General features: G+C 42.5%; 2 protein-coding genes across 4 annotated transcripts in view; both read left to right on the top strand.

Annotated features, from left to right (window-relative positions):
• Window positions 1–1,680, top strand: part of LOC126535961 (uncharacterized) — a 146,733-nt gene extending 145,053 nt beyond the window's left edge. For all 3 annotated transcript variants that reach the window (XM_055073407.2, XM_050182839.3, XM_050182840.3), the window contains one exon: window positions 9–1,680. In XM_055073407.2, the coding sequence (XP_054929382.2) occupies window positions 9–472 (464 nt within the window). In that variant the 3' untranslated portion in view covers window positions 473–1,680. The remainder of the gene's footprint in view (window positions 1–8) is intronic.
• A 7,641-nt stretch (window positions 1,681–9,321) lies between these two features.
• RnrL (Ribonucleoside diphosphate reductase large subunit) overlaps window positions 9,322–14,910 on the top strand; it is a 38,590-nt gene continuing 33,001 nt past the window's right edge. The window contains exons 1-5 of the mRNA XM_050182843.3: window positions 9,322–9,480; window positions 9,714–9,802; window positions 10,886–11,063; window positions 13,410–13,510; window positions 13,616–13,675. Of these exons, the coding sequence (XP_050038800.2) occupies window positions 9,459–9,480; window positions 9,714–9,802; window positions 10,886–11,063; window positions 13,410–13,510; window positions 13,616–13,675 (450 nt within the window). The 5' untranslated portion in view covers window positions 9,322–9,458. The remainder of the gene's footprint in view (window positions 9,481–9,713; window positions 9,803–10,885; window positions 11,064–13,409; window positions 13,511–13,615; window positions 13,676–14,910) is intronic.

Genomic DNA, 14,910 nt, shown 5'->3' with positions numbered 1-14,910 from the left:
AATTGTAGATGGTGGGAACAAAGCAAGAGCACGTAGCACTGCTCACAAGAGGTACTCCGTGGCTGACCCAACGGCCATGTCTCAGTCCTGGCATGCGGCCGACCACCAGTCCTCTCCACGTGCCAGCAACGGCGGAGGCAGGCTGCTGGGTGGAGCACACGGGTCGCACCGTAGCAACCAGAGCTCTCATTCCCTTCCACGCGGGTCCTCTGAAGGATTCCAGCCCAGGATGCGCCGCAGCATGTCCGAGACGTCACCACCTCAAGATGCCTGCGTGCAGCAGCTCTTCGCATCTTTTGCAGCAGCAGATGTCAGTGGTGACAGCAGCATAGATGACTCCTTATCGACCTTTGAAAACACGCCCTGCTCTCAGGATGACCTGCTACGGCTGACATGGGTCAAAGAGGACGGCGACCTTCTTCAGCAAGATTCTGAAAGCCCAAACACTCCTCGTGTGGATTCCTCGTCTTGACAAGGCACATCAGCTGCACGAGTTTCTTCTCCAAGATGTGGCACATCTGCTTTGCAACTGCCTAGAGCCAGGGGCTCGCATGTGCCGCGCTTGCATGTTGCCACAACCACCACTTCACGTGCCGTGCAAAACAGGTCTCCTCGCTCGTCGGCAGGCGAAGAGATGGCCCCGGATGAAGATGCAGTGGATCATCGGGAAACAAGGCCGAAGTCAACTACGGGGCAGGCTAGGTGCGGACGTACTTAGGCACTACTTACAGGTCGCCGTGTGTCTCTGTCAGGGGCCCCCTTGTTCTCTGTGAATCCCCCCCCCCCCCGCTGGCTTGTGCATCTCGCTTTTTTGTCAGCTCCATCCACGACCGCCATTGCCATGGGCTGCTAGTCAAACTGATGTCTGTTTTCTCCCCCCACTGTGCTAGTTAATGATTGTTTGTTGACTGTGTGGATGTTCGCTTTTTGTGACTGCTGGCTCACTGAATATGTCATCTTCTTTTGCTGCTTTTGTGCGTGTCACGAAGAAAAACATTGTGGGACCATTTCGTTGCCATTGTGTGGCAAGTGGCGGCTATCAAATGTGCATCTTGGGCGTCGGAGTGGCTTTCTGGTGTGCTCGTGGAGGGACATTCTTTTCAAAGCTCTGTTCATTTTTATCTTTCTTAATTAAACAAAGAATAAGGATATATGTGTGTTATATTTTTATATCCTTGTGATAATTGTTTCATTGATATGTTGAAAGCTTTTTTCTTTGTTTAATAATATTGATTTAAAAGAAAGTGTACATTGTGAAAAATTGTCTACACAGATCAACATTCATTATCTGTTAGTAATCGTGCTCTTAATTTTCTTAGGTGGCTTATTTTTAGTGTAGTTTTAGTTCCTCCCATGGAAATAATGTTGCTGGTATGTTGAGGCTGTGATAGGTGGTGTTGAATGCTTGGCGTATACTTCAAAGAAGAAAGCACTGTTGCGAGCTGTGCTTTGCAAAGGTTATTTACTGCAACGTTGCTTTGACATTTATTTTAATCTATTGAGTGAATCTGGGCAACATGGTCAGAGCTTAAGTGTATAACTGCAAGTTTTGAATATAAATATTAAATTGCCCTCCTCTAGCTCCATTTTTTCCCCCTAGTTAAGTGCAGCTATATTTATGAGAGCATGCACTGTTCCATTGTTTAGCACATCAACAAAATAATAAAACTTGAGACCACATTTGTCCCACCGAATCTTCTTTATCCACTAAACATGGTAGCAGTTGTGTGCACGCCTTGTTACAAGCAAATGAAGCCTGGACCGGAAAATTAACAGAAAATGAAGATTGTTTGTGGTAAGAAGGCGCATTTATTCGAAGTAAAGCGGCGCAAAGCACCGAAGTGCAGAAAGAAACCTTGCTGCAGGTTAGTGCTTTGCACATCCTCTGTGTTGTGGACTTCAGCCAACTTTCCCAAATTGCTATCCTGATTCAAGGCATGTTAGCATGCTTGTTTAGTAGTTTCACAGTTCCTTCTAAGGAAAAGTTATTGCACGCAAAAAGGAATCAATGCTAGCGATTTAATTGTCCTGGGGCCATATATTGCAAGGATTCTAGTCAAAAGTAATATGGATGCCCGCCACAAGCTTAAATAGAAAAGACGTTTGCTCTCCCCTATGATTCTACCAAGATTGTGAACAGGATGTGATGGAAGCCCTACAGCAGCGTCCTGCAAGAGACATTGTCACATGAAGTGGCTTTGCCACTTTTGACACTTTGCACATGATCTTGCATTGAGGTGGTTCACTGGATTTTAGGAGGGGGTTTAGAGTCCGGGATGGATGGATGGATTGCCTACGTGCAGGTAGTCCGAGCTAGAAAGGAGCATGATCTTAAATATATGGGAGGGTTATTGGCGAGTGGAACAAACTCTTTGTTGCTGCTACTTGCAAAGCCTAGTCACTATCCTGTAAGTAGCCTTGTAAAATCAAAGCGTTTTCATATTACCTGCTTAGCATAGTGTCAAAGTTGCAGGGCGAGTGTATAAAAACCATCAGGTGAAAAGTTTCTTGTCATGTAGCACATTAAGTGAAGAATGCTTCTCCACTCACTGCATACAGAATGAACAACGGAGAAATTAGAATTTGAGATGCACATATGAGTGGAAATTCAGGCCTGTTGGTTATTTATAATTAGAAGATATCGGCAAGTAAAATAAAGAACTTGACAAAATATACGAAGTGCTGCTCTTTGCAACAATCTAGGAATCCTGGCGTCACCGAGCACAGCGAAAAATAAGAGTGAACGTGGCACGCAGTCGGGGATGAAAAAAAAAACTTGTGATAGGAAAGGGGTGCTAGTAAGAAAGCGAGAGGAGGGTGCAGCGGAACCACCATGAAGCGGAAAGCGGAGGAGGGTATGGCAAAGGAAAGCGTAGTGCGGCGACAGTGGTTGCGAGATTGCGCCAGAGTAGTGCTCATCATAAAGCCCCTGAAATTGCACATCGTGTTCTTGAGTGTTCTTGCACTAAACACAACATAGTTACCTGTTTTCAGTCGACTTGGCACGTCATTCCAACAAAAGAAATTGCTGAAAAGCCTATTTGCTTCAGATTTTAACTTTCTGAAGTGATATGTTTGGATTAATCGATTCGGAACAGTTCAGAACATGAAAGATGTTGGAAATTGTTGTGCCACTTAAAGGTATCGACTGATAAAGCAGAAAAGCCACAATCTTTATCATCAGCTAGGATCACACATTGGGACTGTTCTTTCAGGAACAACTTTACGGTGCAAAGTTGGCCTGGATATGGTCGTTTGGAAAATGGCCAGAGTGCCAACTCTTTTGGACATGCAAGTCTTTCTTTTTTACATCTTAAAAAAATAAAATGTTTGTGTAACAGTGGTTGGCAACTGTCTCAAACCCTGTGAGACAAATCTGGAGGGTGACTGGACAGTCCGTCTTCTGTCACCATCGTGGAGACTTGTGTATATAGTAAGTGGCTGCTGTAGATATACACACACATGTATAAACGTGCCAGGACCATCAACCACGAGTCGTGGGCTGCAGGGACAGCCATGCAATCACACTGAACACTTGCCAGAGGGATTAAACATTTGCACATATGGTCTATGACTGGTGTGTTCCTGTTAACAGTGTACTGCGCTGTGGTGAAGTATGCAGACACGAATTTGGCTGTCTTGTTTGCCAAGGTCAGGTCCTTCCTAATTAATTAGCACTGGGTTTAACCCTGGTCAAACATATATACATGTAATGCCGCTACACAAACAGATAATAACGATGCCGACGTGTTTGTCGACCATTGCCATTCTGATTACATGAGTTTAAGCACTGTGGTTTCATGGCCTGCTAATGGCACACCATCTCCAAACCTGGTGATTTAGTTGTCATCAGAATTCTGTGATTCGGGCTACTTGGATTATTGTACGGCCACATGAAACGATGCGAAGAGGGAGAGAGACTGAGCACTTGGTCTGTTTTCGTGATCTTCCTTGTTTTACATGCTGTTAATTACTGATATGGACTAGCTGAAGAGGTTAAAGAAATATTAGGGTAATGTTCTGCAACCCGGGAAGAAATAATGTGTGTTAATTTATGCAACCGTGTTATTCAGAATTTTCAGAAACACTGGGATTGGCGCTCGCGTCGCTTTTGTCACTGACGCAAAGCAGTGAACAGGACCTTGATGTGTGATAGTATAGTTTAAAAGGCCAAAAAGCTTATGCTAGTGGCCATGATCGAACTTTTAGCAAACTGCCAAACTATACTACAGTGGCAGGCTGCTACAAAAAGTGGTAAGTGTAGGAGTACTGATGCCTCCGCTGGCAGCAACTATCGGAGCGTTTATTCGTAGTTTATTATTGGCCATTGCTTTTGATGGTCTCATTCCTGCATGTGTCAGGATCAACCGACACGAACCATTTCATTCCATATGACAAACAGGGAGAAGGAGGAGGTGGAGGAAAAACATTTATTGAAAAAAAAATGAAAGGACAAGCAGGTGTCTTCCTGCTTGAGTGGGGAGGCACCCTTAGTCCAGGGCTCCTGCTGCTCCTGCTGTCTTTCGGGCCCGCCGCACCAGTTGCTGCTGGTTATGAGGGTCCGAACTATAGTCAGCACGGCCTCCTACTGCTCGGGTGTCGGGTTGGGTATTTGCGGGGCTGCCTGCATGTTGGGGCACCCCCATGTTGTGTGATATAGGGAAGTTTAGTCGTTACAAAAGGGACATTTGTATGAGTATAGTGTAGGATGTATTGCGTGTAGTCTGCTTAAATAGGGGTATGTGTTGGTTTGTAATTGTCGCCACGCTATGGCGTCTTCTCGTGAGAGGGTCTTGTGTGGAGGTGAGTATTGTCGTCTGTTCAATCTGTGGTATTGTAGTATGGCGTTGTAAAGGTATGGGCTCCATAGATGCGGCCGTATCCCTCTCTCGTGGCGCCCGTGAGGCTTGAGCTCGAGCGTGTTCACGCTGATTTCCACAGAGGGACTCATGTCCTGGAGTCCATACTATTTCAACGTCCGGGAAATGGGAGCGCTTTCACAAGTTTTCCGTGCTTTCCGTTATCTTTCATTCGCTACTGCGATTGGCTGACATTTCTTAAGAAAATCCTCTGCGCTCGTCTTTGTCGTCTTGTCTCCTTCTGTATCTTCCGTATCTTTTTTGCGCTGCCCCCTTTTCAAGTATGTTCGAACCTGTGCACAGTAAATATGCCAGCAAAAAAAACTGATAGAAATTTCTACAAATCTCTTAGGAATATGTATAGGTTGTACGGGTCCTTCTATGAGTCTGATATATTCCTACCTGACCCATAGAACTCTTTACCAGACTGGTAGGCAGCAGACAGATCTCATTGTGCTGCCTACAAGACCAAAAAGCATGATGTATCAGTCTTTTAAACCCAGATAGAGATCATCATACAACATACAGAAATCTAATTGAGGCACTGATAAAGCATGTTAGGAATAGCACACACACTGGTGCCCACACGCCTGACAAGATGTTTTTAAAATGAACTGAATGTACAACCCCGAACGCATTGCCTGCCATGTGAACAAATTAACAAATGCAATTGGGTTATTAGAGTATCAAATTAAAATGAATTGTGTAACCTGTGCAATTATCAAAACTTTTTACAGCTTGTACGTAGATATATTATCCTAAACATGTTTCAATGTAAATTACAGCACATGTTTTCAAAGCACAGCAGCGTTACTTAGTCTGTGAAACTACATTGGAGAAGTTGCATGAGAAAAGTATCAGTCCATTTCTGTAGCAGGTGTGCTGCAGTTCTTTTATTACAAAATTGCATTTACAAATTTTGCGAGACGGATGTGCAACATTTGATGCATATCCAAAACAGCATTACTGTTGCAATAAAGTTTATTTTATTTATTTTATTAAACAAAGCACTTTCAAGACTGTGCATACTTACTGCAGCTCTAACATGTCAGGCGAAGTTTGTGAATGCCAAAAATTAGACACTACCAACGTGATTTCATTAAAACTCCTTTCTGGGCTAGTTGTCGCATATTTGATTTGAAAATTATAACAGCGCTAACACATGCATCCACAAAGGAATAAGGACGAGACACAAGCAACATGACTAGGGTTTATTTTACAGTCCATTATCTAAACAATAAGCAAGCAACTTTAGCCACATAAGAGGAAAAACACAGACTGAAGTACCAACTTCACCATGCCCATTTGTGCTCGCAGATGCTGCATAGAATGCCATGTCTAATTGGCACGTGTTTTTACCATATTCCAACTTCATATGAAGCTATTTTCTCCAGACTACGTCCTTTTTCATTCGTACCAATAGCGTTGTGATATGTGACAGGACACAAGTGAGCTTGTGCAAAAAGAACAAACTGGCATGGCACACTGACAGGAAGCAAGGACACAGGACGAGCATCGCTATTGGTACAAAATCTACAGCAACACATCAGAACATGACAATACAGCAATATTATTTTAGCAGAAGTGAGTACATATCTGAGAACTTATTCAAGTAAGAACATGGATTTACCATCTTTAAAACCACATGTTCATGAACAAAAACAGCCAAGCATGAAGCGCACATACTGCAAAATCAGAAGACACAATTCTTCACTGGTCGCTAGTTCAACCACCGCACATTGAAATGTGTAAGAGCAGTTTAACCTGTGTAGCCTTCAGCACGCGACAGCAAGGAAGACTATCAGCAACGGGCTTCATATATAGTGTTTGGAGTCTTTGATTCAAACCGTAATACACTGTTAAAATAAAATTTCAGAGTTTGCTTGTTTCATTCAGAAAAAAGACAGTGTCTTGGTCATGCCACCACAGTTAATGGATAAACTTGCACCAGCTACATTGAGTCAAAGGAGAAAATAACAAAGTGAGGAAGACAGATGCATGGTGTGAAAGTGATGCTGTTGTATCAAGTAACACAACTGCTCACTTAACATTCAGCTGCTTTACATGCCTCTGCATACAGAGGGAGAAGCTTTACCTCTTCACTATCTGCTACTGAAGCACTGTTCACCGTGATCACCCACTCAAGGCAGTCACTTGGTTAAGTAGGGTCCTTTGCTACATGTAAGGACACTGACCCGAAACTATGCATAAGTCTTGTAAAATATTGTCATGCTTTGCCTTCCACAACTGTTCATCAGCAGCTGCATCACTACTGCCAACATGCAGACCATGCAATTGCCCAAGTACTTGCTCAACAAGAGTACAATAATGAAGAGTGGCAAATTGGGCTAGCTGGTTCATTAGGAAAACAAGAAGCTATCGCAAGAAAAAATAAAAGCTGTAGAATTTTGATGGCTCTGGCTTGTTTAATATAAAAAGCTGATTCTTACAGAATTCCGTAAAGCGTGGTGCACTGTTACCGACTGATGTTTTTTAAAGCTATAACCTGTTATTACCAGACATTCATGTACCATGGCTTAAGACATACTGTTCATTGTTACCATGTCTTGAGCACGGGAATTAGTCTTTTTCATAAAGGTTTGGTATTGTCAATACAAAAATATTGTGGTATATTTCCATAAACACACAAAGGCGCATAACTTCGCTGGTTGTTACATAAATTAGTGGCTCCTCTCTTCTGACGCAGACTGAAAGGTGCTTTGCATGGAGAATTTCAACAGGAAATAGTTTCTGGCATTGCAGAATCATACAAGAATCCGCTCCAGTAAGAATTCTACAAATGAGAAAAAACACACCTGGGAAGCTGACAAATGCAGCTCTTGTTAGTTTTTGTAGTCCGAGTGTACTGGAGAGAGTGAAATGTTCGTTGGTTGATGATCATTCGGCAATATTCAGTGACACTTGTTGAGGCACAGTTACAGTTGTGGACTACAGCCTGTTTTTCACTTTCATCTAAGTTCAGGCACAGCTTTCCACTGCCTAACAAAACTGTCTGCTGATCAGCTCTCCTGTACAACAAGAAAACTGACTGCTTCTGGTGAAAGATTTAAACTAGCCTTAGCTGCCTGTAACTTTCGAGCAAGTACATAACGTTCCAATATTTGTAAAGGAACACCATTAGCTCCGCTGTCCAGTTTCACAAGAAGTCCATTTCCGCCATCAAATACAAATGAAGAATGCGACCAAAGAGGTCCTAGTTTTGCCGCACTTTTAGGAAGATGCAGAATTTGGTGTACACTGTATGTCATTGCACCCAATCCATACAAAGTCTGCGTTCTCACAACAAACTCTGAGAGAAGATCGGATGATCTCATTATGTCATCTGAAGGGACGGTGTCCAGTAGAAGTATTATAGATACCCTCCACCAGCAAACTGAAATGTCTGATATACTTATCCGGCAAACAGCCATGAAGATGGTTATGAATAATGAAGAACCCACCACTTCCATTCACTAGCTTTCCAGATTGTGAAGTCTGATAATCTTCGTGGTGTACATGTGAACCAATATCGGTAACTTGATTGCCAATATATTGGCAATCAAAGAGGCTAAACTTTGTTGTGAACCAATGTAAACATCTTTTCTCTTTTAAATGCATGTAATCACATTTTTATTCTTTTTAAGCTATTGTATGGTGTATACTTGTTGTTTAGGTTTGTTCCAATAATCTTTCCTTTAAAAATCCTGGGCTTCATATTTGATTTCTATGTATGGTCTTTTTATAAATACATTATGAATTCTCACTCATTTTTGGGCAATCGAGGAAGCTTGCTTCTCCTTGAAGCACATTACACCTATACAACAGACATAGATACTGACAGACTATAGATCTGGCAAACTAATACGAATACGCTATTACGCTAATAAAGAGAATACACTAGTAGACTTGTACAAGCAGAATAGCACAGATACGTCCAGAATAGAACTAAAAGGAATTTTATCAGTGTATCAGTTGTATCGTTTCATAATGCAATAAAAAACTGATAGAATTTTTATCAGTTTATCCTATCAGATTTTTTGCTAGGGATGTATGTTTCAGGGCATGTGACCATATGCTTACACAGGCGCTACGCGGACGGTCGTAAGGAATGACCAATGTAACGCAGTGCGCAACTCAAAGTGCATAATCACAGTAATGTAGATGAAAGAGCGCGAAGCACTGAAGTGCGGAAAGAAAAGTAAAAAGAACAAAGGGATAGCAAGATAAGGACAAACACGAGCGCTGTTTGAAAAGATGCCAGCATGAGCTGAAAACCGAAACAGGAACAGTCCTATGTTTTAAACGTCTAAAAAAAAAAAGCTGACAGAAGCTGACTGCGACAATTTACTCATTTTTCGAGTGTTTCAGAAACAAAATACGGATATAGTGACTTAATGGCAATCAACGTTGATGCAACTGAAAGGTTCAACCTTAAAAACAGCCCGAACAGCTGGACCGTCGCGTTGCGATTGGACAGAGTGCTCACGTGGGTCGCATATTTGGCGCCATTTTTCGCAGTACTTGGGGCTGCCTGTAGTTTCTGGCGCGCAAACCTTCTATTGTGTACCGTCGTACGTGTCCGGACAAGCACGGGCGGGAATGATGTTTGTTCTCAAAAGAGGTAAGTTCCTGAGCAACCTCTTGACAGCTACATTCTTGAGTCTGCGGACACCGATGAGTGTTCCTGCTGGATTGGCGCAGCGAGCTAATTCTTTACCTGATTTGCAAACAGACCTAAGGGCTGTGCTTTAAACGAACGCAATATGCTCGCAGGTGAAGACCGTTATCGCGTATTTCACAGCTTCTTTTACACCACGAAACATAATTCTTACTCCTACTGTTCTTTCTTTTAAGATAGTCGCAAGGAGCCCGTTCACTTCGATAAGATCACGTCGCGGATTCACAAGCTCTGCTATGGACTCAACATGGACTTCGTGGACCCCGTAAGTATAAGCTTTCACAAGTTGCTGATTTTATGTTATTTGTGTTATTAGTGCGCGTTTAAAGAAAAGCTTTGCCATCTCGCATAATTATATTCTCCGCTTGCTGTTTGAGGTGAAGTGATAAGTTGTGTGGCGCAACGGCCGCCAGCGCGCTTCCCGAGTCGAGCGTGCGAGTAGCTTCGTGCTTATTACTGATTAGGAAGGGGCGGGGTGGTTATGTTGTATACTATTTTTCAAGGCGCTTTGGCGGTTGTAGTTTTTTTTAAATTTATTTATTGTCGGGTTCATTGTGTGACCACCACTCTGTCTCCGCGCTTTACAACTCTAATAACTGATCGAAAAAAAAAAATCGAATAGGGGAGAAAAGAGTTGATGTTTTCCGACAAGCGTAACCGTAACATTTGAGGAAATGTGACTTTGAAATTAAAAACAGACATGCAAAATGACTGGCTTTTCTTTTTATAATTGGTTACAGTAACTGACTCAAACAGAACCGGATCTTCTGGGGCTACATCCCTTTTTTTTTTTTTTTTTGCTGGGCCTATTATTGTCTTAAGTAGCTTTTGATAATTCTTCGTCAGCACGCATTTGCAAATAGCTTATTAGCAGATACCAATTCCAAGTGGCCATTAAATGGATAGGAACAACGCTAATGACATAGCCAGTTACGGCATCACCCGGATTTTTTTCAAACCTTGATGGCATCGATTAAGGCTATTCGGTGATCCGTTTGATCTGGAATTCAATACTGATTTTCGTCCCCCCGCACATTCTCCGATCCATTGTCTTGGAGCATCCGAACCCTCTAATTTTTGCGGGTTTGGGTCGAGTTTAACAGCTGAACTGCACATAAAGGGACAGAAGGGAGATGAGATACGGGTCCTTTTCTGAAGTTTAGCGGTTGAGTTCAAATTACAAACCATGTACCCCAGTTGAATGTCATCGTGTCTTTCGCAAAATTCGTTTAAGTTTCTTACAAGATTGCTTATCGCCCCAGTTCTTGTACACTGGCATTTCAGAATTTGTGCAATTGCTAAATTTTTAAAAGGACTTTTCTATATAAATTTCTTCTTTTCCTTACAGTGCTCTGTTGCTCAGAAGGTTATTAATGGATTATATCCCGGTGTTACCACGGTTGAACTGGATAACCTGGCAGCTGAAACAGCGGCCACCATGACCACGAAGCACCCCGACTATGCCATTTTGGCTGCTCGAATTGCAGTTTCCAACTTGCACAAGGAGACTAAGAAAGTGTTTAGTGGTAGGAAAATTTATTGCAAATTGTTGTCAGGCATTGCATAGCCTATGAAAAGTAGAGTTTGCAGTCTAGTGGTACAGAACCAAAGTGAACTGCTTGGTTGTGAATTAGTCAAATTGTCCCATACAGTAAATGTCTACTATCAAGGAAAACTTGGGATTTCCAAGGAATTTGTTAGTTCTGGAAAATTGAGGGGAAAACTGGGAATTTTCACTCCAGTTGCTTTGAATCGGGGAAATTAGTACCCTATGGTGGCCAGGAAGGAAGCAAAGTTTTCAACTGAGCATACGCAATCCGCAAAATAATGGTGTTTTGTGCTCATTTTGATAGTGTGAGCTCGGCCATGTGGTTGTAATATAATGGAACATGTGATTCAGTCAAATGTGGTTGTCTTGTCGCAGCACAAACCTTTTGATGCTTTTGGTCAACCATTTGGAAACTGTTACATTTGTGGCGATAACAGTTTTGCAGTTTCTCAAACCATTGTTTGTTATAAAAGAAGAATGTGCAGACATAACTTGTTAATCATAAAAGCTAATATTTTCTGAGAAAGACACTCTTTTGAAAACCGCTCCTCGCTTAAGGCATTCGCTAAAATTTTGTTTCAGTGCTCACACTCCGTTAAACATTTAAAAACGGTTAGTCTGGCTTAAAGTAGTGAATAAATGCAAACTAGAACTTTTTTCAGTAGTGTTGCACGCTTACTGTTTTCTTTTGGTCATGCTTGTTTGTGTTCAAACCTTGCATCTTAACGGGGTACTGACATGCTGTTTTCGACTATTCATTTTTTCACGTTAAATGAAAGTCATAGAGCTCTAAACTTTAGAAAAAGTAGTCACAAGCCTCACAGCGCCGTAAGTAACATAATAGCTTTCCGACAGTCGGGTTTCATTTCCAGGAGGATACTGTGTCGTGACATCAGGACACAGTATGTGGGAACAGGACATTTTTACACTACTCAGTCTCGCTCATTGCCTTGTATGCTGCTTGTCGTCGTGAGGGCCAACGTAGCAGCATAGCGGACGACTGTGCAAGCCGGCGCAAGTGTTGAAACAGTCGCAATGTCCTGCTCCCACATGACTGCATACTGTGTTATGTTGCTACACAGTATCCTCTTGGGAAATGAAACCGAAACTGGCTGTGGAAAAGCTATTGAAATAAATAATTTAAGATGCTCTGAGGCTTTTCACTATTTTTTCTAGGGCTTACAGCTTTAGGACCTTCATAAAACGGGAAAAACATGAATAGTTGTAGATACCATGGCGGTACCCTTTTAAGGGTTGTCAGTTAAATTATTTCATTTTATTTGTTTTATCGTAGCTTTATAGGCCCTAAAGCATTACATAAGGTGGGGGCTGCGACATATATGAAAGAAAAGATCACTGGCACAAAGAGAAATAAGTTAGGTATACAAGAATGGCATTTAGTTTTGTAAGTGCTGAAACAAAAAAGCAGTGAAATAATTTAGAAACACTGGTAAATTAATAAAAGATTGGTAACAATCATTTCAGTGCGAAAACAAGGAATCAAAAGCAAGGTTTAATGACATATGCTAACAGCTAATGATGTTGATGACCTGATGAGAGATTATGTACAGCAAATGTCTCGCTTTAAGTGATGATGCTGGACAGTTTTGTAATGTTTAGCTTCAGATACCATTTTCCACACCACTGATTGTATTGATGTCATCCTGGAGTGTGTTGGTGTCCTCAGCAGAGCCTGTAGCAGTGAAAATCTCATTGTTGACCTTACGTTAGTAGCCAGGCAATTGAGATAAATATAACAGTGGCTATGGACCTTGAACGCAAGATGTTGCATTGGAGGAGAATCGTGGCTCTCTGTTATTAGGTGTGAACTGAAAGCAACCTTTTAAAGTGTTCCAGCCAAGTGAACAAACTACTGAGTAAGCCAAGATTAAACAGCTTTACAAGTAGGTGATCATGTGGCACATGCTTTAATGCCTTTGAAATATATAGGAGAGCTATGTATGTGTGCCTGGTTATTCATGGATTGCAAGATGTTGTGTGTTAGCTCCGCAAGCTATTGCAGGGTATCCATTTTTGAGCTTTGTGTTACTGCTGATGGAAATAATTCGATTCAAGGTAACTCGTCGAAGGTCGAAGGGCTCAAGTAGTTTAGACTGTATGCTTGTTAGTGATACAGGGCTGTAGTTAATTTTGTCTGAGCGGTTGCCAGACTTCTGGATTTGTACGATTTTTACCTTTTCCCAGTCAAGAGGTACATTTGGAAAAAAGCACCTGATCTCTTTCCACCTGTCGTCAGGCTTTGTTAGCTGTAATAAAAAAGTAATAAAATGTGTTGCACAAACAAAACCTTCAACTATTACAGAGGTTGTGGAAGATCTCTACAACATGGTGAATGAGCGCACGAGGTTGCGGTCACCAATGATCAGCGACACAGTGTACAAGATTGTCATGGACAACGCTGAAGTGAGTGGAAAGATGCAGAGGGCCAAAAATCAACCGACTTTTTGTCTTCTGTTCTCCTTCAGCCTGCTGGCCTCCTGTTACATGGCTCTGCTTGTTTTATTCCAGGTTTTTAATTCTGCCATTATATATGACAGGGACTTTAGCTACAACTACTTCGGATTCAAGGTGAGTCGGACAGGATGGCTACCAACCGGGAATTCTCAGGGATGTTGAAAATAGTCTGGAAATACTCTGGGAATTTTTGCTTCTATCAGAAAAAATTGGCTGTAATTTTATCGAAATGGAACGAAAGTCACGGTAATGCATGCTGGCTCGAGTAAGAGAGAGGAATCGTAACGAATCGTCTTTGATGCCGTGTCGACGGCTAGAAGAGTTGCCATTGTGCTGTCGGCGACCGACTTTCCTGACGTCCGATAATTCGGACGGCTTCGTGGCACCACCACCTATCCCATACGGTCAATGTATAAGAACGTCTGAAATTTCAGACGCAAGAACCCTTCACTGTCCGATTGTCTGGACTTTTTGCCGTGGCCACAGGTGTGAAATGGCATTACTCAAAGCCACCACCTTGGATATTGAGTATCTCGCCGCCTCGAACCAGCGCTCGCGCAGATCCGCTGGCAGCTGTAGCCACCACCGAAGCAACACCAGGCCTAGCTCCTTCGATGTTCGCTATTAAGCTTCTTGCAGTTCGGTGCCGTGTTTTTCATTGAAAGGATTTGCCGCTGTCGGAAATGGCACTGACTGGGCCTTTCTGGTCCTCATGATTGGCTTCGAAGCTCGGAAAGCATGGCGCGTTGCATAATGCCAGTTCCCAAAAGCCAGCTTCGCCTCAATACAGAAATGCTACGCAGTGAAGCATAAGCGTGGGGATAGTTGTCACGGGACACTGTATGTATTCCTTAATTATACACGCATGCACCCGCCATCTCCTGTCACAGCACGAGCACCGATATGCCTAATAAGTGTACTGGCAGTCCTTCAGAGATTTTTCGGATGTGTCTATGGCGATTTTAAGCCCTCAAGGTCAGTAAAAGACATGCATTCATATTTTTTTTATTAACCTCCCTTTTTCGAAATGCCAGGTTTTTCAGACGTTCTTGCGGCCCCTAGTGAGTGCGAAAAATCAGACCTTGGCTGTACAGCTAAAGAGGATGCTTCAAATGGTTTGTGGTGCAAACGCGCAGTGGAAGGACAAGAACAGCAAGGACCTGTCTGTGGCACATTGAGGAATTGATGGGAAAGGAAGTATGCCACCACTTTGAAGGAGCTTGAGCTAAAAAAAGAAAGCAGTGTTGGCCAACGCTGAGATGCATGTGTCCCTCATCCAAACCAAGATAAAATCTTTAAATCGGTGAAATGGATCACAGGCATTCTGCAGGCACTGAGAGTATGTCAGG

This window comes from Dermacentor andersoni, chromosome 4 (genome assembly GCF_023375885.2).
Source record: "Dermacentor andersoni chromosome 4, qqDerAnde1_hic_scaffold, whole genome shotgun sequence".
Classification (NCBI taxonomy): Eukaryota; Metazoa; Arthropoda; class Arachnida; order Ixodida; family Ixodidae; genus Dermacentor; species Dermacentor andersoni.
The sequence above is the reverse complement of the archived record's forward strand: the minus strand, read 5'-3'. Positions and strand labels throughout refer to the sequence as shown.